The 26058-nt window shown below is 37.6% G+C and overlaps 1 protein-coding gene across 1 annotated transcript; it reads right to left on the bottom strand.

Annotated features, from left to right (window-relative positions):
* Window positions 1-116: 116 nt before the first annotated feature.
* On the bottom strand, window positions 117-1852 carry LOC107829234 (cyclin-U1-1). The gene is made up of 2 exons (XM_016656711.2): window positions 1371-1852; window positions 117-519 (listed from the first exon to the last, which is right to left on the bottom strand). The coding sequence occupies exons 1-2, from the start codon at window positions 1796-1798 to the stop codon at window positions 240-242; spliced, it is 708 nt and encodes a 235-aa protein (XP_016512197.1). The 5' UTR covers window positions 1799-1852; the 3' UTR covers window positions 117-239.
* Between the last annotated feature and the right edge of the window lie 24206 nt (window positions 1853-26058).

The following is a 26058-nucleotide window of genomic DNA, read 5'->3' as shown; positions in this document are numbered from 1 at the left end:
TTGTGAACTTGTATGTGCGATGGTATAAATCACTAAATTGTGTTATGGTACAATAGGTTTGTCCTAATGCACAAAAACTCAAATCAGTAACAAGATAAGTTACACGGATATATGAAGGTTGAAACAAAAGCAGAGTTACATTGTCCGAAATGGGGTTGGATTGAATTTCGGGTGTGACATTCTTCCTTTTTTTCTGAACCATGTTAGAATTTCTTTAACTTCATCACAGATTCAAGTAGTCAATCTGGGATTTGGGATGGTGAAGAAATGTTAGTATCTTCAACTGAAATTTCAGTTGCATCATCAACATTAGTGCTACTAACTGAAACTGGCCTTTCAATCTTGAGGTTTGGTCCATTGCTCAACATTTCCTTCTCCAAATACTGGCAATAACTTTCGAAAACTCGCGAACTCACATTAACTCCAAAATCTAGCAAGAAAAGAAGTTCCAATTCTAGCCTGTTCAATTCTTCATTGGTTACTCCTCCAACCCGGGCATAGAATGCGTTGTTGTAGTGTCTGATGTACATTTCAACAATAAAGCTATCAGGAAATAATTAATAAGCTTTTCAATACTGACAGACTTTCCCTTTTTAGTTTGTCTAAAAAAGAATGATTAATTTTTATATTTAAAAGTATTTTAACTTTTTTAGGTTATAACTTTCAAAAGTCTTTCTTTATTTCTTAAACTTCATGTCCAGTCAAACAACATCACATAAAATAGGTCGGATGGAGTAAGCATCATTTTGCACTCTTAATCATAAGTTTACCTATTGTTTCTGAAAAGGAAGATCAAGCCCTCTTGTCACTCCACTTCCACACAGAGACACACTATATTTAAGATGTGCTATGCATATCTGTTACATTTCACTACCTAAAAAGACAACTAGTTACTGAGATTTTGATATAATTTACCTGGTTCTCCAATGTATTGCTGCCTCCACTAACACTACTCTAGGAAACATAAGTTAATAATTAAGTACTCTACTACTCTATTTTATTATTTGTATGGACATTAAATTCAAGATTTTAAAATAACTTGTATAAAAAATGCAAAAATAATGATTGCAAGGTAGGTTGCTATTGAACTATTACAATGAAGTTTAACGTCTAAATAATCTAATGAACATGAATTTTTGAAAGTTGCAAAATCGTACAAAATGAAAGGAAGTAAAAAATAACTTAAATCCAAATTAGAACGAATTCAATATTATAAATAGAAACTTGTTACATCATCAACATAAATTAAACCTTTTATAGTATATACTTAAACTACTTATTTTAAATTACCAATTAGCACGTTAAAGTGTCGTAACTGTGTAAATATATCTGACATTGAATATTTATTATTGAGAGGAAAGAACACTTACGCATCGTCGAGCATTTTGGAAGCAACCATGACACAGGTGACAAGCAGCCTATGAACATTGAGAGAAACGAGAAGAGAATCAGGATACTTATGCCCCAATCTGTCAATATACACATACCCAACCACAAAACAAGACGGGCTGCAATTCGTGTATTTGTATAACCTCTCCAAATACTTCGGTATACTTATACTCGGCGCTCTCACTCCGTGAAATGCGTTAAAGTTCTTTCCCAGTACCGGGCCGCCTTCGCCGCCGTTGCTGGTGAGTCCATTATCGTGGTGGTCGAGCATTAGCTGGTCATTTCGTGCCACCAGCTTTTCGAGAACGTAGGATAGGATGGTTAGCACCCTGGGAGTGGTTGTGTCGATGGCGGTGCTCGGCGGCTCTGGCCGGCGGTGGAACTCGTCGCTGCCGCCCTCGTCTAGCATCTAAACCGCGTACTGTTTCATGAGGAAATTTCATGACTGCGGCTTTGGTTGTTTAATTGGATAGAATTCGATCCCGCGTTATCTCGTTGAGTTGTTTTCCATCGTGGGGTGTTGGACACGTGTCACTGAATAAGACAATACTTAGGTTGTGTATCATTCATTAGTAAATGCACCACAAAATGAAAACAAAACTAGAAGATATACAAGTAGTCGTGGATATGGTTGTCATAGAATCTCGGGTTTCAGACTTGCAGTAACTTTTTTATTACAATTTCTCATTTAAGTTCTAATGTGGTAAAATTTATCCTCTAATATCCTCTTCTGGAGTTGACGATGATTAGAGAGAGAGAGAAGAAGATTAACCAAGTTGTACTTACAAAGAGCTTAAACTGAGACGTACTACATGCTGCTTAATCTAATTTACTATTTTCCTTTTAAATATATAAAACTAAAAGTTTCAAATACTTCACGAACGACAAACAAATAAAAGGCAGAGATTATAAGTAAGAGAATTGAGTATATTTAGTGGGCGTTTGGACATAAGAATTGTAAAATTCCAAAAAAAAAGTGAAAAAAAAATTTCACGTGAAAATGATATTTGAAAATTAGAGTTGTGTTTGGACATGAATATAATTTTGGGTTATTTTTGAAGTTTTGTGAGTAATCTGAGTAAAATTTTTGAAAAACAGGTTTTTGGAGTTTTTCAAAATTTCGAATTTCAAAATACATTTTCAAGTGAAAATTGAAAATTTTATGAACAAACGCTGATTTCGTAAAAATGTGAAAATTTTTTGAAAAAAAAGGAAAAACTTTCTTATGTCCAAACGGGCTCTTGATGAAGAGACCAACAAAGAAAATTTTACGAATAATTTTTCTAAACAAATTGTATGAAGCAAAACAGCCATTTCAATTCATGAGTTCAACTATGCTAAAAGAGGCCCTAGATCAAAAGTTTTTCCTTTAACCAGTAACCAGTAATGGGGTGGGTTCAACGATTTGTCTTATCTCAAATGTTTTCATTATCGTCTCCTTTGTTTTTACGTTTAGCTATTACACCATGTTGAAGTTTAATAACTATATCATGATGAAACTTATGTTGTCTCCCACCTCAAAATTGAAAGGGGCCGGGCCGTAATGATTAATTATTGTACAAGGGTATTTTGAGCTCTGAAATGAAATAATCTTAAGGTAGATGAGGAGTATTCGTTTACACTTTATAGAAATTGATATCCTTGTGAATACAAAACACTAATTAAAAGATTAGCATTGTAGAATTTTCGCAAGTTTGTTATTAGTATTCCTACAAAGACCAATTAGACTAAAAAGAAACTACAACAACATCATACAGTATAACCTCACATAATCATTGAGTAATTCCTACTTCATCGTGCACAAATTCAAGTTAGAGCGTAAGATAGATTTTGTGCAAGTGCTACGAGCCCTTGTCATTATTTGGCCTATTTGGGTATGGGATTGCCTGCTGTCATAAATGAACTTGTATGTTTGGTTTGTGATATTGATGGTTTTAGAGTTTTACTTTCTCTTTGAAAATCGATATATACGTGTATTACCTACAAGTGATGTCAGACTAAATACTTCACTATAGGAATACTATTTGCAACATTAAAAGAAAGGAAAATGCATAAGTACCCTACACCTATAGTCGGATTTCTAACTATACACTTAAATTTTATGGGGGTTCTATTATCCCCTAAACTATTTTAAAACGGAATAAATTTACCATTAAAATGTCACAACCACATCTATGTTGTGTGGTGGAGTACACACGCCTCAATTTTTGTTACCACTAAAATTTAAAAAAAATTCCAGTTTTGTTGCAATCTTTTCCTTTCTTTCTCTGTTCCTTCTCTCGCCTCCATTATCAACAACCCCAAAAATCACCATTATCATACCTGCTTCATCAGATACAATATCTTTACCTTCTCCATTTTTTTTTTTTGACTTTCACCATTTTTATTTTTACCTTGTTAGAACTAAGGATTTACATATTGATTTTGATGATATCAAACCAACATAATGTCACGACCCAAATTCACGTAACCGGCACCCGGCACACTACTCGACCCGAGCGAACCATCCCATATGTCAAGACCAAGTATAATTGTGGAAGCCAATTAAAAATCTTATACATTTTCAAATCAAGTAACAACATAGTTTTCATTTCCAAAATCATACATGAAACTTTTCATAAAAAAAATAATAATAATCAAATTTAATGATTATTCCTTTATGCATGACGTCCACAATCCTAATTTTTACAATCCAACACAACTATCTATGGAGCCTCTAACAGAACCAACACTTGGAATAATTCCAACAAAGAAAATAAGAATATACATGATAGCTACCACGAAATAAAAGTCGTGCTTCATAATACCTCGGAAAGAGAGTCATCATATCCCTGACCGTATGCCACGTATCATATCTCATTCTGAAATATGTAAAGTAATTAGGACCCTGGAGGGGGCCCCTAAGGGTTGAGTACACCACATTGATACTCAATATGTGTAATAGACTCTCTCTAACTTAAGTTCTCGGGACAAACTTTATAAAAATAATGCACCAATATTTGATATAAAACGATAACAAATTTTATCAATTCATGACCCTTGTCATTTTAAATAACAACCAAGTGAAATATAACCCACAATATAAACTTTTAAAATATTTACATCAATCCAAGATTTTGGATAAAATCATACAAAATTATTCCGTTTGTTTTAAGTCATTGAAATCACTTTCGGCTTCTTAGGCCTAAACATCAGAAAATCATCCTTACCTTTTAGTGGGAGTACTATACCATCACCGACATAAGGAGGTCAGCTAGGTTATGTACCTAGCAGTAAGTATCATATACCCTACTTGCTTAGGTCGTCTCATCGTAGTGCCGTACGAATCGACTCAGCCATGCTAATAATAGCACAAAATAGTACTCTCTCGAGGGAGAGCACTCTGCCGTAGTCTATACCACAAAGTGACCATCTACGCCTATACCGGCATATGTAGTTTCATGACAACGAACACAATATATCCGAAGTCAATCTCGGTGAACACAAGTAACTCCCAAAACATTTGATACTTCAAAAATAGATTCATAGCATAGTAGCTTCAAAGGATCTATTTTTATCAACTCATAACATTTATATAAAATCTAAATCATTTGAACAAAAATTAAATAAACAACTTTTACATGCTAAATCCTTTAACAATTTAACATAATCTTTAAAAGATACCACAAGTGTTATTCTGTTCGTCAATTTCCAAAAGAAATATTTTTCATGAAAACTTATCTTTAACACTCAAATATGTATAATCTTGTCAATACATAAGTTTTGATAAAAACTTATAACATTTACCTTGAGTGTCATTTTGCCAACAAGGTTTAAAATAAAATTTTATAAAACGGCATGACACTACATATGCAATATAATATTCTAGTACATGGAGACATTCGTACTTGTTTGTCCCCACAAGCACGGAAGCACATTTGCAAACAACTTAAGTATTAACTTGAAACATGCTTTTAGAGAAAGTCCCTCAAGAAGAGTAAGTTTTAATCAACTTACCTCGCTTTCGCTTTATTAACTCCCATAAGCTTTCAATCATCTTCCATCATTCCGATATTAATTAAAATATTCAAACATCACCAACAAGTCGATATCTACAATTAGATATCCTAATTACATCAAAATATGACTTAAAATATTGATCAATATCCATATATGGCTCATAAGTTGGCTACAAGCCTCCAACAACCCAAATCGTCAAATAGATTTACAAGCTAGACCATTCAACTTCATTCTTATATTTTAATACCCATTCGAAATCATTAATGATACTACATCAATTGTCCAATGCCACCAAGTTACTATTCATCGCCTTTCATAATCAACACTTGCAAAATATACAATTCGGGTGATTACTTAGTTGATCACTTCCAAATTTTGCTAACAAATAACTCCATAGGTTCATTGTATTCATCAATTTTATCGCCAAGATTAATACTCATCTTCTCTCTTATTTTCTCAAAAGTACTATTCATGCCATAAACTAGAGTTTTATAATCCAATCTTTCAACCATTAAAACTTGTAACAAATGCTTCAAATGCTTCTAACTACTCATAATAAACGAGTTTGAAGCATTGAAATTACCTCTAGTAGATAAATCTTAAAAAATCACAACTTTGGCGATTTTAGCGTTCTTGAGGATTTGATGATGAAATCTAGCATTTGGATGCAAGAATGATGTTAGAACTTATGTATATTGAGTAAGAATCAACCCAAAATATTATTAACAACTTACCTTAGTTGGTTGAACTTGATTTGTGCTCAAAATCGCCCCTTCACCTTAAGAACCCTAACCCCCAAATACTCAAAATACTCTCCTCCCCCGACCTTGTATTTATAGGTCCAGATTTCTGGGTTTCGGACGCTGCCTCGGATGCTTCGCATCCCTAGTTCACTCCTCTTTGAAGCTCGGATGCGGACCTGGATGCTATGGCAGCACTTCACTGCCAGTCTTTCTTTCAGACGCGGCCCCGGATGCTTCGCATCCGCAGACTCCTCTGCCAGCCTTTGGTAATTTGGTCATAACTTCTTGTAGGAATGTCCAAATGACAAACAGTTTGAAGCGTTAGAAACTAGACTCAAAGATCTTTTATATATATATATATATATATATATATATATATATATATATATATATATATATATATATATATATATATGTGTGTGTGTGTGTGTGTGTGTGTGTGTGTGTGTGTGTGTGTGTGTGTGTGTGTGTGTGTGTGTGTGTGTGTGTGTGTGTGTGTGTGTGTGTGTGTGTGTGTGTGTGTGTGTGTGTGTGTGTGTGTGTAATTTTCAACTTGACTTGGACTTAGGGCTATCCTTAGATCCCACATCACTTATAATATGCCTCGTACACTTATTATAATATCCAATTGATATCCATCATATTAATAGTTCTCGTCTACATATAAAATAATATAATTAGCGCACATCAACTTTCTTAATAGCACCTAAGTACTTCAAAATTTTTTGAGGTGCTGCACATAAGTTTTAATCAAAGAACATTTACTTACGGTAAATTTATCTTTATACATTCTTGTTAATTGAGGAAGGATTTGGACAAAAAGGAAAGAAGATGTATGAAGACGTATAAGGCAACTAAGATTTGTCCAAAATCAAGAAGATCTGAACGTGATAGAAATTCTCTATATCAAAGTCACAAGAGTCAATAAAAGAAAGTTTCGATATATATTTTGGAATTTCTAGAAGCAAGTTTTGGGAAGGAAAGTTTGGATGCATGGAACAACGACAAAAAAAGAGAACTGTTTAAAAAAGAAAACTGAAATTTATCCTAGGTTGATTGCATTGAAGAAGAATCTAGGCGTATGAAATAAATATATGGATTTTTGTCCATGATACATACGCTAGCCATCCAAAATTTAAAGTGAGAATCTTCAGACAAGAAAAGTCTATATGGAATTAAGGTATTGATTTACTACACATCCAAGGGAGAAAATATTTTTTATATTAAAGATCTACTACCTTATGAGAGGAAGATTGGACAGATGATTGGTACTACTCTAAAAAGGGAAGAAGTCCGAAGTGGAAAGAAGATTGGTACTACACTCAAAAAAGGAAAAGAATAAAAAGGAGATTCAAGAAAGATGGTTCAATGCTTAATAAGGAAAAGTACTAAAAGGAGGCTTGGTACTGCTATTAAGGAGGAATATAATCTAGAAAGATTTTTGCTATACAACTGGATGACTTAATATAAGGAAGTGTACAAGACTTATGGAAAGTCAATCAAAAAATTTTGATATGTGCACAAAGAAGGATCTGCAACATTGAGTATCAATTTCAAAAAGTGGGAATAACTAGTCAAAGTCTAGAGATTAAGGAAAAAAAGCATTAATTATGGGAAGACAATCAAAAGGAAAGTGGCTCTACATTAGAAGATAATATGTTGACTCACACAATTTGTGGAAAGAATATATGAAAGAAGATTCCTCAAAATTCCTTAAAGAAGGAAAAGCTATTTTTGACACAAGGTATGGAAATAATCTTCCTGTGAGAATATAGCAGCAACTACAAAGAATTCAAGGAAGAGATTGTCCAGAAATCAAGGAGATTTATATCTCAGAGAAGTACCATATGGAGCAACGGTCAGAGATTCAAGAATTCTATAAAAGGAGCTTTTTGACAATGAAGAACACACCAGCTTCGCAGACAACTTTCCTACTCTTTCTACACCTTAGTCAAACACTATATTCTTAAGTTTACAAGTGTCATAAAATATAGAGAGAAAGGGAAAATACTGAGAGGTTATGTCATTGTTCGTTTCTTTGGTGAGCGAGTGAAAATCAAAGTGTCGTTATTGGTGAGCAAGTGAAAACCAATCTTATACGTTGTTGGTGAGCGTGTCAAAATCAACTCTTGTTCGTTGTTAGTGAGCGAGTGAAAGCCAACCTTATAAATGTTGGTGATGATCGCTGAAAACCACAAAGGATGTACTCAATTCAATTTACAAAAAGCTCTAAACTATAATACTCTTATAATCCAAGAGGACTGGATTAGGATACCACATTAGTTCCAAAGTAGTATAAAAATTTCTGATGTCATTTACTTTATTGCTCTCATATTATATTCTGTGCCTTTACTGTTTATTGTGATTTACACTTGTTTAAATCAAAAGGACTAACAATTTTATGCAGGCTATATTCGTATCAGTCTACTAAGCCTATACCGTAGTCGGCCAATCTTTTAATAGGTGTACAATTCACCCCTCCCCTCTTGTGCTTTCAATTGGTATCATAGTAGGTCTCACATCTTTATTTTTGCTTAACAACAAGTGAGAAAAGATCCATGTCAGGTCATCAAATTACTGGAACCGTACTTCAAGAGGGTTACTCAACAAGAAGGCCATCGTACTTCAATAGTCAATACTATAGCCATTGGAAAAAAAAAATGAAGGTTTATGTTCAATCAATAGATTATCGAGCCTGACTAGTTATTCAGAATAGACCAAGGCTTAGTCCGAACAACAATGATGGAAAGAAGCCTATAAAAGGGGAATCCATATTCAACTACACAAAAGAACAGTTGGATATTATGCAAACAAATGCTAGAGAAATCAACATGATCTATTGTGCGATCAGTGAAGAAGAATATAAGAAAATATCCACATGTGAGACTGCTAAAGCTATATGGGACAAATTAAAAAATATCCATGGGGACACCATCAAAGTTAAGAAAATTGAATCCAAGTTAACTCTTAAAGAATCTTAAAATGGTGAAGATCGAGAAGACTTGGCCTTGATACCCAGGATGAAAAAAAGAAGAGTGGAAAGAAGCAGAATAGAAAATCTCAATTCATCCAGAATCATTAAAAGAACCACAAGAATGTGGTTCAACAACAAGAGAACATATACTGCCACTAATATGGTAAACCTGGACATATAAAATTAAAATGTCCTAAGTTCAAGAAGAAGAATCATAAAATCTCAACTTGGAGTGACGAGGATGAATCTGAAGAAGAAAATGATCACGAAAGAATGGAGAACCTATGTTTCATGAAAATGGGAGAAATTGACAAGGTATGTTTTACTCCTATTACGTATTGCGATAAATGTGATGAATTGTAGGAAAATATTGAATTGGTTCTCAACGACCTTGAAAAAGTTTTTAATGAATATAATAAGCTGAGAAAAGAGAAGGAAGATTGAGAGATCCTACTTGAAGAATATAACAAGTTGTGAAATAAAAAGAAAGACTAGGATATTCAGCTTGAAGAAAATCTGGTGAATAACAACTTATTTCAAGAAGAGAATTATGAGCTTCGCAAACAAATAATCGACTTTCACAAATCCTCCGGTCACTACTTTGATCGATCAAAGTCGACTCCCAATTTTAACAGCTATAAGTCGACTGAAGAGGGATTTACTGGTAGACATTCTATTTCAAACAGGTTGGCTAAGGGAAGTTTCAAGTCGACTAATAAGGCATCTGTAGGTAAACACTCTTCATCTTATATTACATGCCGGAGACAAAACCGTCGCCGGTGGTTTTGTTACTCTCAAGTTTTAGAGTTGTTAAACCATTATTATCTTCATATTTAATTCAATAGTTGGTAGTTTTTACTGGATTTTTATTGTTGGTGCAAAATGGGGATGTACGGGTAAAAATAAAAGTGAAGGAAGACAAATATGGTGAGCCGGACTCCATTTTTTCCGGCGAGGAGTTCGCCAAAGTTCTTGTGGGAATCCCTTACAGTGACCGGAAATAGTGAAATGTGTTAGAGATTGTTTTACTAATAAAATATAACTAAATGTAAAGTATCCAATAGTAAAAAGACATATGTAGACATTTAATAAAATTCTAAGGCAGTTTTATGCTCTCACACGCCTTAAAGAAATTTAACACACTTTCTGTGCTACGTCATCTCTCAAGGGGATATTTATTTTACTTTAAAATAGTTCAGGGAGATAATAGCACCCCGCAAAGTTTAAGTGTATAGTTAAAAATCCGGCTATAGGTCAGGGATACTTATGTATTTTTCCAAAACATTTTGCAATACCCTGTCATATGACACCTTTACTAAAGAGTGTTGTCGCTGTGCCACTGATCCAAGTAGTCATTGCATTGTAAGATTCCGCGATCTAAAAGCTAGAGAGCTAAGATCCCGTTTGGGTTGACTTAAAAAAAGTGAGCTTTTAAGCACGTGCTTAAAAGCAACTTTTAAGTGTTGGAGCTTATTTTATAAATAAACAGTTACCCGTTTGGATAAAAGTGCTGAAGCTTAAAAAAAGCTGTTGAAGTGTTTGGCAAACAAGTGCGGGTAAGCACTTTTTCCTATTAAAGAGACAAAAATATCCTTAAAGCTGTTAACATTATAAAGGAGCTGATTACTACAATATATTTAATTATGAATTAATGCAAATAAAAAATAATTTATATTTTAACTTAATTTCAATTTAATTGATTACTTTAGATAATTTTTATAAATATAATTCTTGAATGCTCATTTTTCACCACTTTCAATCAAGTAAACTTCCATAAAAGTCTCAATCTATTTAAAATACCAAATTATTTTATTGAATTCCTCTTTCCCTTTTTGTAACAACCCGACTTGTCATTTTAAGAATTTACGTCCCGTTCAGTGACTTAAGATTTCGAGCAGCCTCGCAATATGTATTATGACCCGCGTGTGTGGTCGAGTTTGAAGTACAGATGATTCAGAGTGATTTGGGACACTTAGTTCCTAAAAAGGGAGCTTAAGTCTTAGGATTTTGACCGTAGTCGGAACGGTATGAAGACGACTCAGGAATGGAGTTCCGTTGGTTCCGTTAGCTCCGTATGATACTTTTGGACTTAGGAGCGTGTCCAAAAAATTATTTGGAGGTCTGTAGCGGAATTAAGCTTGAAATGGCGAAACTTAAAATTTGAAAAGTTTGACCGGGGGGTTGACTTTTTGATATCGGGGTCGGAATACAATTCCGAGAGTTGGAACAGCTCAGTTATGTTATTTTGGACTTGCGTGCAAAATTTGACGTCATTCCTGGTTAGTTTGATAGGTTTCGGCACGAGTTTTAGAAGTTGAAAGTTTTTGAAATTCATAAGTTCTATTTGTTGTGCGATTTGTATTTTCGGCGTAATTTGATGTGATTTGAAACCTCGAGCGAGTCCGTGATATGTTATAGGACAGGTTAGCATGATTGGACGGGGTCCCGAGGGGCTCGGGTGTGTTTCGGAGTGGTTTTGGACCAAATTGGAGTTGTTTAGACTGCTGTGTCTGAAGTCTGGTTTCCTTCTTCGCCAATGCGAAGAAAGTCCCGCGTCCGCGAAGAGGATTTTGAGGGGCTGATGATTTGTCCTTCGTAAACACGAAGCTCTGAACGCGAACACAAAGAAGGAGCAGGGCAAGCCTTCGCGAACGCGGCCCAGGCAACGCGAATGTGAAGAAGAAAAGGAAGATAAGGCCTGGGATCGTTTGGCCTTCGCGAACGCGAGGCTTGGAACGCGAACGCAAAGGAGTTGGTCAGCTGGTCATCGTGAACTCGACGAGGACTTCACGAACGCGAAGAGGAAATGATGGGGCAGAAGTAGTTGGCCTTCGCGAATGCGATGCTTATCACGTGAACGCGAAGAAGGATTGGAGGCAGCTGGATTTTTGGCCTTCGCGAGCGCGAAGGAATGGTCGCGAATGCGAAAAAGGTGTATTTGGGCAAAATTAAAAGTCCCAAAAACGGGGGTTTGAGTTCATAACTCAAAATCAAATTGGGAGCTCGGTAGAAGGCGATTTTTGGAGAGATTCTTGCGTGGGTATTTGGGGTAAGTGATTCTTATCCAGTTTTGATTAATTGTCATGATTATTTCTTTGAATCCATTATTTAATTCGGATTTAATGGAAGAAAAATTAAAATTTTTGTAAAATCTTCCAAAAACAAAAATTTAAGATTTGGAGGTCGAATTGTTATTGGAATTCGATAAAATTGGTATGGTTGAACTCGTATCGTAATGGGTATTCGGATTTCATAAAAATTATGTTGGGTTCTGAGAGGCAAGTCCTGCATTGACTTTTGTTGACTTTTTGGAATAAATTTTTAAGTCGACGTATTATTATCCGAAATTGTTTCCGATGAATTTTAATGAAGTTATATAATTAATTTGGATAGATTTGAACGGCCCGGTGGTCAATTCAAGCAAGAAGGCGATTTTGGAATATCGGCATAACTTCAAAGAGGTAAGTGTCTTGCTTAACCTCGAGTGGGAGAAATTCCCCTTAGGCATTGAGTCTTATGTGCAACTTGGGTAATTGAAAACCATGTACGCGAGGTGACGAGTACGTACTTGGTTTATATGTGCAAATTTTATTGAGTTAAAGTCTTGAACATATTGTGTAGTAAATTGGATAATTGTTGGCATATATTTAATCATCTACTTGTCATGCCTAAACCCTTGTTGTTGACTCTGTTGTTATATGACAATGTGATGTGATTGTTATTTGATTATTTATGAAATTTCATGAATTTGCTGGTTTAATAATTATTGGAATTTAATTTCATTTTGGATTTTCCCTCTGCAAATAATTAATTAAATGAGCTTAAGAAGAGGTGTTTATATAATTATTGAAAATTTGATCTTTTATGAAGACTTTGCTTTATGTTGAGTAATTTGTATCTCTATTGATTGTTTTTGGGTGTTGTACACATTGTGTGGAGCATTTGGCTATTTGATGTGAAATTAATTGACTTGGTTGTAGTTTTGAAATTTGGTTGTGGCCATTGGGCAAATTGTGATATGAATTGATTTTTATTATGTTGTTGTGATAATTTTCCGTGTAAATTGTTGTGTTGTGTGAGTTGTTATTTTGGGGAGATAAGGGTGGCATTTCACCGTTGATATTATGTGGTTATAAGGGTGGCATTTCACTGTTATGTTTGTTGGCTATTGATATTGTTTGCGCGGAGCAATAAGAGTGACAATAGGAGCGATAAGGGTGGCTATTGATATTGCCTGGGCGGAGCGATAAAGGTAGCTATAAGAGCAATAAGGGTGGCAATAGGAGCGATAAGGGTGACTATTGTCAGGGACGATATGTGATGATGTGGGGTTGTGGTGTTGACAATTTTCATGTGATGTGATTTTCTTGTATTTATTTTTATACCTTGTGCAACTTGTCTTCAAAATCATAAAAAAATATGGGTCTCAGCCTATTTTTATATTTTTCGTAAATATGGGTCTCAGCCCATTTTCATATTTTCACGGCATCTCATGCCCATAATTAAATAATCATATTTGCCCGGCACCTCGTGCCCTCATTTCATATCACAACTGCACGGACAATTCATGTGCCAAATATCATTATCATTTCATCACAGCACCTCGTGCCCACATTTTTATATCACAACTACACGGATAATTCACGTGCTTCAAAAATGCAATGGAAATCGGCTTACCCAGTCTTAGAGACTAGGTGCCATCATGACTCCTGTGGTGGGATTTTGGATCGTGACAAGTTGGTATCAAAGCTCTAGGTTCATAGGTTCTACGAGTCACGAACGAGTCTAGTAAAGTCTTGCGGATCGGTACGGAGATGTTTGTACTTATCTTCAAGAGGCTACGGATCTGTTAGGAAATTTCCTTTTCTTTCATTCCTGTCATACGGAATTTGTTGAATTTGGAATTTGAACCTTTGTATCTCCATTCTCTCATAGATGGTGAGGACACGTGCTACTGGGTTAGCTAAGCAAGCATCCATACATACTGCTAGGGCTGCAAGAGGCAGAGGCCGAGGTCGAGGTCGAGGAAGGGCACGTTCTGCGACTAGAGCACCTGTCAGAACAACATTTGGGGAGCCACTAGTAGCTCCAGTTGGGGGACAGGTACCAGAAGCACCTGTTGTTACCCTAGGACTTCAGGAGACTTTAGCACAGTTCCTGAGTGTGTTTGGTACATTAACTCAGGCGGGATTGATCTCTGTTGCACCAAATATTCCGCGGGGTGGGGGAGTAGCTCAGACTCCTATCACAACTATAGAGCAGCAGGTTCATGTTGGTCAGGTTCCGGGTGTAGTACCAGTACAACCTGTTATTTCGGTTCGGCCTGAGGTCAGGCCTGAGGCATCAGAAGAAGAACAAAAGAGACTTGAAAGGTTTAAGAAATATGATCCACCAACTTTCAGTGGAACAACTACAGAGAATGCCCAAGGATTTCTGGAAAATCGTCACCGTATTCTCCGCACCATGGGTATTGTGAAAGTGAGCGGAGTTTCCTTTACTATATTTTAACTATCAGACGCAGCGTACCGGTGGTGGCAAACTAATGAAGAAGGTATACCAGCCGATGCCACATCACCAACTTGGGCTCAATTTTCGGAAATGTTCTTGGAAGAATTTGTTCCCCAGACTCTCCGAGATGCGTGGCGCACAAAGTTTGAACGGTTACGTCAAGACACTATGACAGTGTCAGAATATGCTATCAGGTTCAGTGAGTTAGCCCGTCATGCACCTATCTTAGTTCCTACAATCAGAGAACGGGTCCACAGATTCATTGAGGGGCTCGATTATGATATTAAAATATGCATGGCTCGAGAATTGCAAACTGATGCTCCATTTCAACAAGTAGTGGTGATTGCAAGGAAGATTGAGGGCGTTTTAGGCGAGGAAAGGGAGTCTAAGGAGGCCAAAATGTCTCGAAGATCTGGAGGGTTCAGTGGATTTTACTCTTCATCTAGAACCAATTATAGCAGAGGCTCGAGCAGTCGGTCAACTCAGTCCGCACATCAGATTACCCGGGATGCTCCAGTTTATAGTGCACCGCCAACACGAGATTCTTACAGTGGTTATTCCAGTTATCCGGCACAGACTCAGTACGAGCAGTCGCGACCTCAGAGGGGTTGTTATGAGTGTGGTGATACTAGGCATATCATGAGAGATTGTCCCAGGCTTGGGAGGGGTGGATTTCATCAGAACACTCCAACTACAAGCTTTATTCCAATTGATACTCCACGTGCACAATCGGCTAGATGTGGAGGACGGGCGGGTAGTGGACGCCTAAGAGGTGGAGACCCGACCCGTTGATATAAGCGCTATGATTTGGCTGAGGCGAATACACCAGATGGTGTCGTTACAGGTACGATCCCGATTCTGTTAAAAAAAAAAGAAGATATTTTCCTTAATTTGATTCGGTTCTGAATATTGAGGTGAGTCCTCCTATTATGCTCCACTTATGGGTGAGCTTCGTAAATTTGTAACCCACTTATATGTTTATCCCTGTTGGGAGATTTGAAGGTGTGAGCCCGTGTCTGTTATTTAGTTTTGTACACTATTGAGGGCTATAAGTCCAAAAGTAATTTTTATTATTCATTACAGTGGGTTTAATGTGTTTCAGAATAATTGATTCCAATTTTTATGAATTATACGCCCTACCGGTATGAGGGTTCATTATATGTTGTAAAAATTCTTTATGAAATATATTGAAAAGAAGAAAGAAAGGAAAGTTAAAATTTCAGTTGGCACAATGTGCAAAATACTTGTGATTCGAAGTTGAGGACGAGATCCCCACATTTTATATATGATGTAAAATAATTAAACCGGGCTACAAGCGGCGGTGGAAGTTATGTAAGGACGAGGTCCTTGTGGTGAAATATTTATGAGTTTAAAATTCTCCCTTGTGAAATTTAATTTGTGCAATAATATTAATAGAGAGTCATGCATGTTAGGCTTATTTGATAATGCTTGTATATTTTCTGTTCATATTCATCCATTTTTGTGTTGTAAATATTGAGTTTTAGCCTATGAGGTGGGTGCCCAGGTGGCGTTAAGTGTGACTCATTAATCCGAGTAAGTAATTATGAGGTCTTTATGCCTTACGTTCTGTTGTCAGTGTTGTAAAAATTTGAAACGAGGTGATGATTAATATGAGATTAATTGATGATGTTGGAATTAATTATGAACAGCTTTTAAGACCAGAGATGTGGTGATGAGCATACATATGATGTGCTTCATGTCCTGATATCATTATGATCAGGCAATGCTGAGATTAATGTTATTGATATATACCCTGTGCTATTTTGTTGGATTGTGGATATGTTGTTAGGAGTTATATGGGTGTTACTCTGGCAGGTGGATAGGCCCAATTACAGGGGAGACTCTTCCGAAATTTCTAAAAAATTTGGGAGTTAGTAAAAATTTGGGGGATTGAGATTTGCAAAGGAAGAGATAAATTATGTTATGTGTTGGAGGGCGAATGATCCTAAGCGGGGAATAATGTAGCACCCTAAAGGAAGTTTTGAATTACTTCAACACTATTGAGAAAAGTTATATGTGCATAGGCACGAGTTGCTATAGCCAGTTGAGACTAATACTGTGCGTTGTTGTGAGAATTCAGGCATTTTTGGAAATGATTGGAGAGTTAGGGATTTTGCTTTAAAGCTTATAAGAATGGAGAAAAGAAATAATATCAATTGAGACGGTGTTTTCGGACCCGTGTTAAATTGCGGGAATGTAAAATCACTCACAAGTATGTGTGCAAGAATATACTTAGTAATTTAAAGTCCTCAGAAAGATTCTTAGCACGTTCGAGGACGAACGTTTGTTTAAGAGGTGGAGAATGTAACGACCTGACTTGTCGTTTTAAGAATTTACATCCCGTTCAGTGACTTAAGGTTTCGAGCAGTCTCGCAATATATATTATGACCCGCGTGTGTGATCGAGTTTGAATTACGGATGATTCAGAGTGATTTGGGACACTTAGTTCCTAAAAAAAGAGCTTAAGTCTTAGGATTTTGACCGTAGTTGGAACTGTATGAAGATGACTCCAGAATGGAGTTCCGTCAGTTCCGTTAGCTCCGTATGATGATTTTGGACTTAGGAACGTGTCCGAAAAATTATTTGGAGGTCCGTAGTGGAATTAAGCTTGAAATGGCGAAACTCAAAATTTTGGAAAGTTTGACCGAGGGGTTAACTTTTTGATATCGGGGTCGGAATGCGATTCCGAGAGTTGGAACATCTCTGTTATGTTATTTTGGACTTGCCTGCAAAATTTGACGTCATTCCGGGTTGGTTTGATAGGTTTCGGCACGAGTTTTAGAAGTTTAAAGTTTTTGAAGTTCATAAGTTCGATTTGTGGTGCGATTTGTATTTTTGGCGTAATTTGATGTGATTTGAAACCTCGAGCCAGTCCGTGATATGTTATGGGAATGGTTAGCATGATTGGACGGGGTCCCGAGGGGCTCAGGTGTGTTTCGGAGTGGTTTAAGACCAAATTGGAGCTGTTTGGACTACTGTTGCTGAAGTCTGGTTTCCTTCTTCGCGAACGCGAAGGAAGTCCAGCGTTCGCGAAGAGGAGTTTGAGGGGCTGATGATTTGTCCTTCGCGAATGCAAAGCTGTGAACACGAACGCGAAGAAGGAGCAGGGCAAGCCTTCGCGAACGCGGCCCAGGCAACGCGGAAGTGAAGAAGAAAAGGAAGATAGGGGCCTGGGGTCGTTTGGCCTTCGCGAACGCGAAGCTTGGAGCACGAACGCGAAAGAGTTGGTCAGCTAGTCATCGCGAACGCGACGAGGACTTCGCGAACGCGAAGAGGAAATGATGGGACAGAAGCAGTTGGCCTTCGTGAACGCGACGCTTGTCACGCGAACGCGAAGAAGGATTGGAGGCAGCTGGATTTTTGGCCTTCGCGAACTTGAAGGAATAGTCGCGAACGCGAAGAAGGTGTATCTGAGCAGAATTAAAAGTCCCAAAAATGGGGGTTTGAGTTCGTAACTCAAAATGAAATTGGGAGCTTGGTAGAAGGCGATTTTTGGAGAGATTCTTGCGTGGGTGTTTTGGGTAAGTGATTCTTATCGAGTTTTGATTAATTTTCATGATTATGTCTTTGAATCCATCATTTAATTTGGATTTAATGGAAGAAAAATCATGTTTTTTGTAAAATCTTCCAAAAACAAAAATTTAAGATTTGGAGGTCGATTTGTTATTGGAATTCGATAAAATTGGTATGGTTGAACTCGTATCGGAATGTGTGTTCGGATTTTATGAAAATTATGTCGGGTTCCGAGAGGCGGGTCCCGCGTTGACTTTTGTTGACTTTTTGGAATAAATTTTTAAGTCGACGTATTATTATCCGGAATTGTTTCCGATGAATTTTAATGAAGTTATATAATTAATTTGGATAGATTTGAACGGACCGGAGGTCAATTCAAGTAAGAAGGCGATTTTGGAATATCGGCATAACTTCAAAGAGGTAAGTGTCTTGCTTAACCTCGAGTGGGGAAAATTTCCCTTAGGCATTGAGTCTTATGTGCAACTTAGGTAATTGAAAACTATGTACGCGAGGTGACGAGTACGTACTTGGTTTATATGTGTAAATTTTATTGAGTTAAAGTCTTGAACATATTGTGTAGTAAATTAAATAATTATTGGCATATATTTAATCATCTACTTGTCGTGCCTAAACCCTTGTTGTTGACTCTGTTGTTATATGACAATATGATGTGATTGTTACTTGATTATTTATGAAATTTCGTGAATTTTTTGGTTTGATAATTATTGGAATTTAATTTTATTTTGGATTTTTCCCTCTGCAAATAATTAATTAAATGAGCTTAAGAAGAGGTGTTTATATAATTATTAAAAATTTGATCTTTTATGAAGACTTTGTTTTATGTTGAGTAATTTCTATCTCTATTGATTGTTTTTGGGTGTTGTACACATTGTGTGGAGTATTTGACTATTTGCTGTGAAATTAATTGACTTGGTTGTAGCTTTGAAATTTGGTTGTGTCCATTGGGCAAATTGTGATATGAATTGATTTTTGTTATGTTGTTGTGATAATTTTCCGTGTAAATTATTATGTTGTGTGATTTGTTATTTTGGGAAGATAAGGGTGGCATTTCATCGTTGATATTATATGGTTATAAGGGTGGCATTTCACTGTTGTGTTCGTTGGCTATTGATATTATCTGGGTGGAGCGATAAGGGTGGCAATAGGAGCGATAAGGGTTTGCTATTGATATTGCCTGGGCGGAGCGATAAGGGTGGCAATAGGAGCGATAAGGGTGGCTATTGTTAGGGACGATATGTGATGATGTGGGGTTGTGGTGTTGACAATTTTCATGTGATGTGATTTTCTTGTGTTTATTTTTATACCTTGTGCAACTTGTCTAGTTGTTAGTAAATTGATAATAATCTGATTTATATTGAAATTGGGAGCCTGTGGCTATTGCCAGGCGGTTTATAAAATAAAATGTGGGCACGAGGTGCCGTGAATTGTGATATGAGATAGAGATATTGGCACGTGAATTGTCCGTGCAATTGTGATATAAAAAATGTGGGCATGAGGTGCTGTGATAAAATGATAATGATATTTGACACGTGAATTGTCCGTGCAGTTGTGATATGAAATGAGGGCACGAGGTGCCGGGCAAATATGATGATTTAATTATGGGCACGAGGTGCCGTGGAAATATGAAAATGGGTTGAGACCCGTATTTACAAAAAATATGAAAATGGGCTGAGACTCGTATTTTTTTTTATAATTTTGAAATGAGGTGTCACATGGTGACTTTTTAATTGAAAGGATTATATTCAAAATATTTATTTGGAAGGATTTTTATTTAGAAAGTATTATATAAAAGAATTGTATATTGAAAGATATTTATTTGAGCAAATTGTATTTAAAAAAATTTATTGAAAGAACTATATTTGAGAAATAATTATTTGAGAAAATTATATTTGAAAGAGAGTAATCTGGAAGAACTATGTGAAATATATTTATTTGAAGGGCTTGATTTAATTGGATGTAATTGTGTTTATTAATTGTTGAGTGATATTAATGGTATTCTTGTTGTCTGTTGTGCATATCACTGGTTGTTTTATCCTGCCCTTATTATTATTATTTGTTTCCTATTATTTTGTATATTATATTGCACATGTTATTAGACTAGTGAGTGTCTTGACTGTACCTCGTCTCTACTCAATTGAGGTTAGTCTTGATACTTACTGGGCACCGCTGTGGTGTACTCACTCTACACTTCTGCACATTTTTGTGCAGAGCCAGGTATTGAAGATAACGGACTTGAGCAGAGTTAAAGCGGGATCGTAAGGATTCAAGGTAGAGCTGCTTGGTCGTCGCAGTTCCTTGGAGTCCTTTCATTTCATTGTACTGTTAACTTGTAATAAAACAGTATTATATATTCGGTCCTCATGATTATTCTATGTATTCAGTTAGAGTTCGTGACTCAGTACTACCAGTCTTGGGAGGTTGTATATTGTAATTATTTCCGTTGTTAGTTTTGGTTACTTATTTAATTCAAAAAAAAAATGGCTTCAAAAATGCAATGGAAATCGGCTTACCTAGTCTTAGAGACTAGGTGCCATCACGACTCCTGTGGTAGGATTTTGGGTCGTGACACTTTTTGTCCATTTACTCATGACAAATACATAGAAGAAATTTCTCTCTTAATAAAAATATTTCAATAAATTAAACAAATATCTACTAAAAGCTGTGGATTTCGGGCATGTTAATATTCTGTGTCATGTTTGTTCTTTTGTCCTAAGTGATTTAGGAAAGACAATATGCATTTAAAATCGGCTTTGATTGAATACAATTGGGCGTGATGAATGGAAAAAGCAGTTATGGGTCCTTGATTCCAATACGATAATTAGCAGCAGTAATGGGTCCTTGTTTTTAATATGTTTTTTTGCTAACTAGTAACTCATTTAGAAGGTAGGCTGTTCAACGTCATGTTTTGAGTCAAAAAACAACGAGGATTGATTTCCACTGAAATGCTTGAGGAAAAGTGCAGAAAAATGAAGATGAAGCAGAGAGGAAGAGGAAAGAAAAGGAACGGTTGTCTTAAGAAGTGAAGGAAATAGGAGAAGTAAAATGTTTTAGGGTTTTTTTGACTGAGGGTAATTTGTTATTATGAAGGACAAGAAAGTAACTTTATTGGTCAAACTAAAATGGCTTTTAAGCCAAAATCGGAAAAGTTGGGGTCAGCCAACTTGTTGCTTTTGACTTTTTTAAAGCACCTTTTAGCCTTTTTTTGCCAAACACTCTAAAAAATAAAAAAATACTTAAAAACTAGTTTGACCAGCTTTTAAGCCCATCCAAACACCCTTTATGCACTGCTTTGGATTGATTGTCACGTGTATCAATGTCAGCTGTTAAAGTGATATACTATATTGATGTGGAATCAAATATTACATAAATATCCATCATGTGAGTCGTGCTCTACTTCAACTGCTGAATTTGCAGAAAAAACCGGGTTTAGTCAACAAATCCTTCCTCACTAACACTTTTAGAGTCCCAAAAACCTCCAAATAAACAAACAAAAAAGTAAAACGAGTTTGGAAAACAAACATATTACTTCTACATCTCTGTTAGATTTTTTGTTTGTTTTTTCCTATTCTCTGCAACCTTATGCCTTGGATCCCAAGAACATATCCATTAATTAATGTGCTTTTGCTTCTTTTAGTAGTTTAATAGAAGCGAGACAGATTCTACTTTCCTAGATCATAAGTAAAATCTAATATTTGAATCTTTTCTTCTTTTCCTTTTTTTGATAACCATGATATTCGGGCTAGCTTGTGTGCACCTCGACTAATTTCACGGGTTACCTGTTAACTCCCACAAGATTTGAATCCATTCATATATGAAGAAGAATATAATATAGTCTGTTTATGCTTAAAAATGGATAACAATTAAATTTATACACGGTTTTAAATATATGTGAAATAATTCAATACATGTGATTAATGACGTTAGATAAGCGAATTAAAGACAGGATAAACGGCCAAACCAATAGCAATATTGTGTCCGGGATCGGTTATAAGCTTAACAAGTAATCTGCCTTCGGTTCAGAGCCAAACACTTGTGAAGAACTATGAACAAAATTAAGAACTGTGAATAATTTTAGAAACAGAGAAAACAGATGTGGATTGCCTTGGTATGCGTTTTACAATATCCCTAATGAATAATAAGCTTCCCTTTTATATAGTAGGTTTTTTTTTTACCCTAAGTACAATTCTAAGAAAGGTAAAAATCCTCCTTTTCACTAATCACTGATTTACTGCTGATACGGGCCGAGATTCACGCCGTGATATCAGGTTGGGCACGAATATCACAACCCTTTGTTAATCGTGCACGGTCGTTTGGTAATGCTCTCTGAGGTCTTGGAACTTGAACCGGACTCGGAGGCGTGGTTCGATGGCTCCGAGAGCAGATGTTTTGCTCGGGCCCTAATACGAGAGGCTCCTGGCTCTGATTTTGATTCCTTGCAGTCATGTCCTTGCTTTGTTTGCCTCATCGGAAAATTGGGGTGCTCATTAGCCTCGGTTTTACACGTATACAGATAGTCCTCTCGTTTCTCAAAGTGTAGGTTTGCCGGAACGACGTGAAACTAAAGATGTTCTCCGGTTCCTTCCACCGTACGTTACAACGAAGGAGCCAAAATGCCCCATCAGTCACACCGTTCTGACTTCGGACACATCTCAATCATCGTCTGGTTGCCCCCGAATGCGAAGCGTTGCCTATTTCCCTATAAAATCTTCCATCCTTAGTTTTTTTTCCACTTTTCGATCAATCTTTTACCTTCGAGCTTCCCAACTGTCATCATCTTCCTTCAAACCTTCATACTTTCATCGTTTGATATTCAAATCTTCATAATTGTTCTTAGATTCTTGCCCAGATCTTCTTAAATTCTTCATACTCCGATGTTCAGCCTTCAAACTCTTTCTTCCAAATCTCTATACTTCTTCTTCAAATCTTCAAATTTTACCAGCCAACAATATCTAAAACTTCCAAATCAGTTCCCCAACATGATACTTCTTCATCTTCCCAACCGGCCACTAGTACTGAGGCGGTCGATCCTGAAATAGTTGTCCTCGAGGCGGCTACTCCCGAAGTGGCTGCCACCAAGTCAGAAGCCGTCGAACCGGTTCCCGAGCCCCCCTTGAAAGTGTTTATTCCCGGGGGTTATTCTATTGTGGACGACTTCAAGATTGAGAAGCCCTCATCGAAACAGGACTGGGGTGATGGGGCATCGAGATACATATGCTACATTACCGAGGACGTCTTTCCCATGGTCTGAGAGGACTACAAATGAAAAGGCAAAAGACCACCGAACTTAGGCCTTTGGAAGGGGACGAAGACGTGTCATTGCCCGTTGATCCCTCTGTCACGAGACATCCCCTGGCTTCTGTAGGGAAGAAGAAGAAGAAAAGAAAGGCTTCGGGTTCCCCGAGCCCCGTGGTGAAGCCAAAGAAAAGATTGGCTCATAAGCCTAAGAAGAGTTCCAGCTCTCGGGTGCTGGATTCCGATTCGCTTCTTTGGCTCAGGGACGAGTCCGAAGAAGACGACATTTTTATTGCAGATGGATCGACCCTTCCTGGGGAGCGGGCGGCAGCTGAGGGGGAGATTTGTGAGGCTGACCTCCCTCAGACTCGGGAGATTGTCGTGGAGACTGGGGCTGAGACCCCCTGGGACACCGGATTCTCTCCGAAGGAAGCGCTCGGTGTAATAGAAATTATAGGGACACCCTCCTACACCGAGTCCATGCTCGAAGAGGCCCAAGAAGGAAAGGAGAAGTTCAATAAAGGGGTCCTTGGCACTGACGATCCCCTTCATTCCTTTTATGATGGTGTGAACTCGTCCGCTTTGGAAGACTTTTCTGGGCTGGGCAACCTGGAAGTTCCGAAGAATGAGTCATCCTCGGAAGCTGGTGGGTCGAGTTCGAGCCCAAAATTAATCAATCAGTTCCCTTCTCCGAGTGTGGACCTTAGTCGCAAGAGATCGATTATTCTTACCATTATAGAGGATGCCCAGGTTTTGTCTGCTCCCGTGGGGATAGCCAGCTACCTGTGATGCCTGGTGACCAAGGAATACTATGCAAAAATGAACGGGGTAAATATGTCGTTCCTTCTCAATGAGGTGCAGTAGGCGCTGAACCGAGTAAGGCATTATTATGCCTTTTTGAATTTTACTTAAGTTTTGATGTCTCTCACGTCTTTCATTATTTTGCAGGCCTCAATACTTCATCATGAGAGCTTTCTCCAGTATCGGGTCGAGGTCAATCAGCTCGAGCTCGAGGTCAAGGAGCAGGACCAAAAAAGGGACATGTATAAGCTCCTTAATGAGCAACAAGGTGGGGCCATCAAGGACCTTTAGGCCGAGCTTGACAGAGCTCAGAAGGAAGCTTCGGCCCTGAGGCGGGAGCATTCTTACCTGGTCGAAAAGGTAAAGGTTTTTGAAGGTAGGAACAAGGAATTAGTCATGGCGACTAACGTTTAAACCTTGCAGGTCCAGTAGAAGATCGACCTGATTGACCAACTCCAAGTTGAAATGAACAAGGTCCAAGCCATGGATGATGGTTGGAAGAGCAAAAATGGACCGGCGGGCTTTGGAGAAGGAAACCGCCCAAGAAAAGCTGGCATCAGTAGAGGTTCAACTTCAGGTAGTGACGGAGAAAGCCGACAAGCAGTCTCGGATGAATGACGAACTCCGAGCACAACTGAGATGTGCTCTAACATAACGGGACGCCCTCAGTAAGGAATATAAGGCAATAAAGTCCAAGTTGGGCATGACTTCCTCTGATGCCGAAGAGATGGTGGCCCAGTATAAGGCCGATGTCGAAGCAACCGAGGCCCGGCTGAAGACCAATGCTGAATATATGAGGCAGTTGTCCCGAAGGGAGTCCCTCGAAGAGATCCATGTTCGAGGCTTCGACCTGTCGGCCGAGATCGAGGAGGATAAAAAGCTTGAGGCCGAGGCAAAGAAACTTTCTGAGCCCGAGGGTGCAGAGGACTCCGAAGGTTTTGAGGAATCCGAAGGCTCTGACAATTCTGGTGCCGAATCGGGCCCCGGCGAAGATCAGGCATGAATGCTTTAGGAAATTATTTTTGTTGTTTTTTTTGTTTTTGTGTTGTGTATATTTTTTGTTTATTTTGAGGCCGTTTTTTTTGGGAATTTGTAAAGACATTCCGGAATATATAAATTTTCCCTTTTTGGCAATTTCGAGTCTTCACTTTTTAGCATCTTTTCTGTTCTTGGAAATATTTCTAATGCCTTAACATAAAATCAAACGTAGTAATAAGTCATTTGTTTTTCAGAGGTCCGAACAGAGCCTGACTTTTATGCAACTTTTGTTTGCTTGAGGCTTTGAATAACTCGGAGTAAACAAAAGTTTTCTAAGATGCTTAAGTATTTTTAGACGATGTTTTTGCCAAGGGTAACCTCATAGTAGGTTTTGGATTTTTATGAAGGCCTTATGTTTTGATTATGGGCTTCGGACGTCTCCGAGCCATTTTTTAGTGTGGCCGTAGGCTTTTGGGTTTTGGCACTACCTAATAGGTTTTGCGCCCCCGAGATTTAATAGCCCAAGTTGTCTGGACTTATTTCGGATGATAGTCCCCGAGCTAGGTAGCCCTTGGGCCTGATAGTCCTCGAATAGGGATAGACCTTAGTCTCGGATAGGGGTAGCCCTTGGGTTTGATAGTCCCCGAATAGGGATAACCCTTAGGCTCGATGCTTTAAGAGGCAAAGATATGTAATAGCAAGGTGGGAACTTTCTTTCATTTATGTGAGTAAAGTACATGATCGAATGTGTGTAAAAGCTTGTATTATGGCTAAGGTGGCCTATGCGGGCACTGTTCACTTGACCGTTTGGCCCTTACAATAAATCCTAACTACCGAGCCTAACCTGTTCAAGTATAGAATTTCCTTCTTTCCTTGGTA

The sequence above is a fragment of the Nicotiana tabacum genome, chromosome 2 (genome assembly GCF_000715075.1).
Source record: "Nicotiana tabacum cultivar K326 chromosome 2, ASM71507v2, whole genome shotgun sequence".
NCBI classification, from domain to species: Eukaryota; Viridiplantae; Streptophyta; class Magnoliopsida; order Solanales; family Solanaceae; genus Nicotiana; species Nicotiana tabacum.
Note: the sequence above shows the minus strand (reverse complement) of the source record. Positions and strands in the feature narration are given on the sequence as shown.

Excerpts from the sequence above, each read along its gene's own strand:
- LOC107829234 (XM_016656711.2), bottom strand. The coding sequence starts at position 1,798 with ATGCTAGACGAGGGCGGCAGCGACGAGTTCCACCGCCGGCCAGAGCCG. Across the intron at positions 520-1,370 it reads TCCAAAATGCTCGACGATGC|ACACTACAACAACGCATTCT; the intron begins GTAAGTGTTCTT and ends AATGTACATCAG.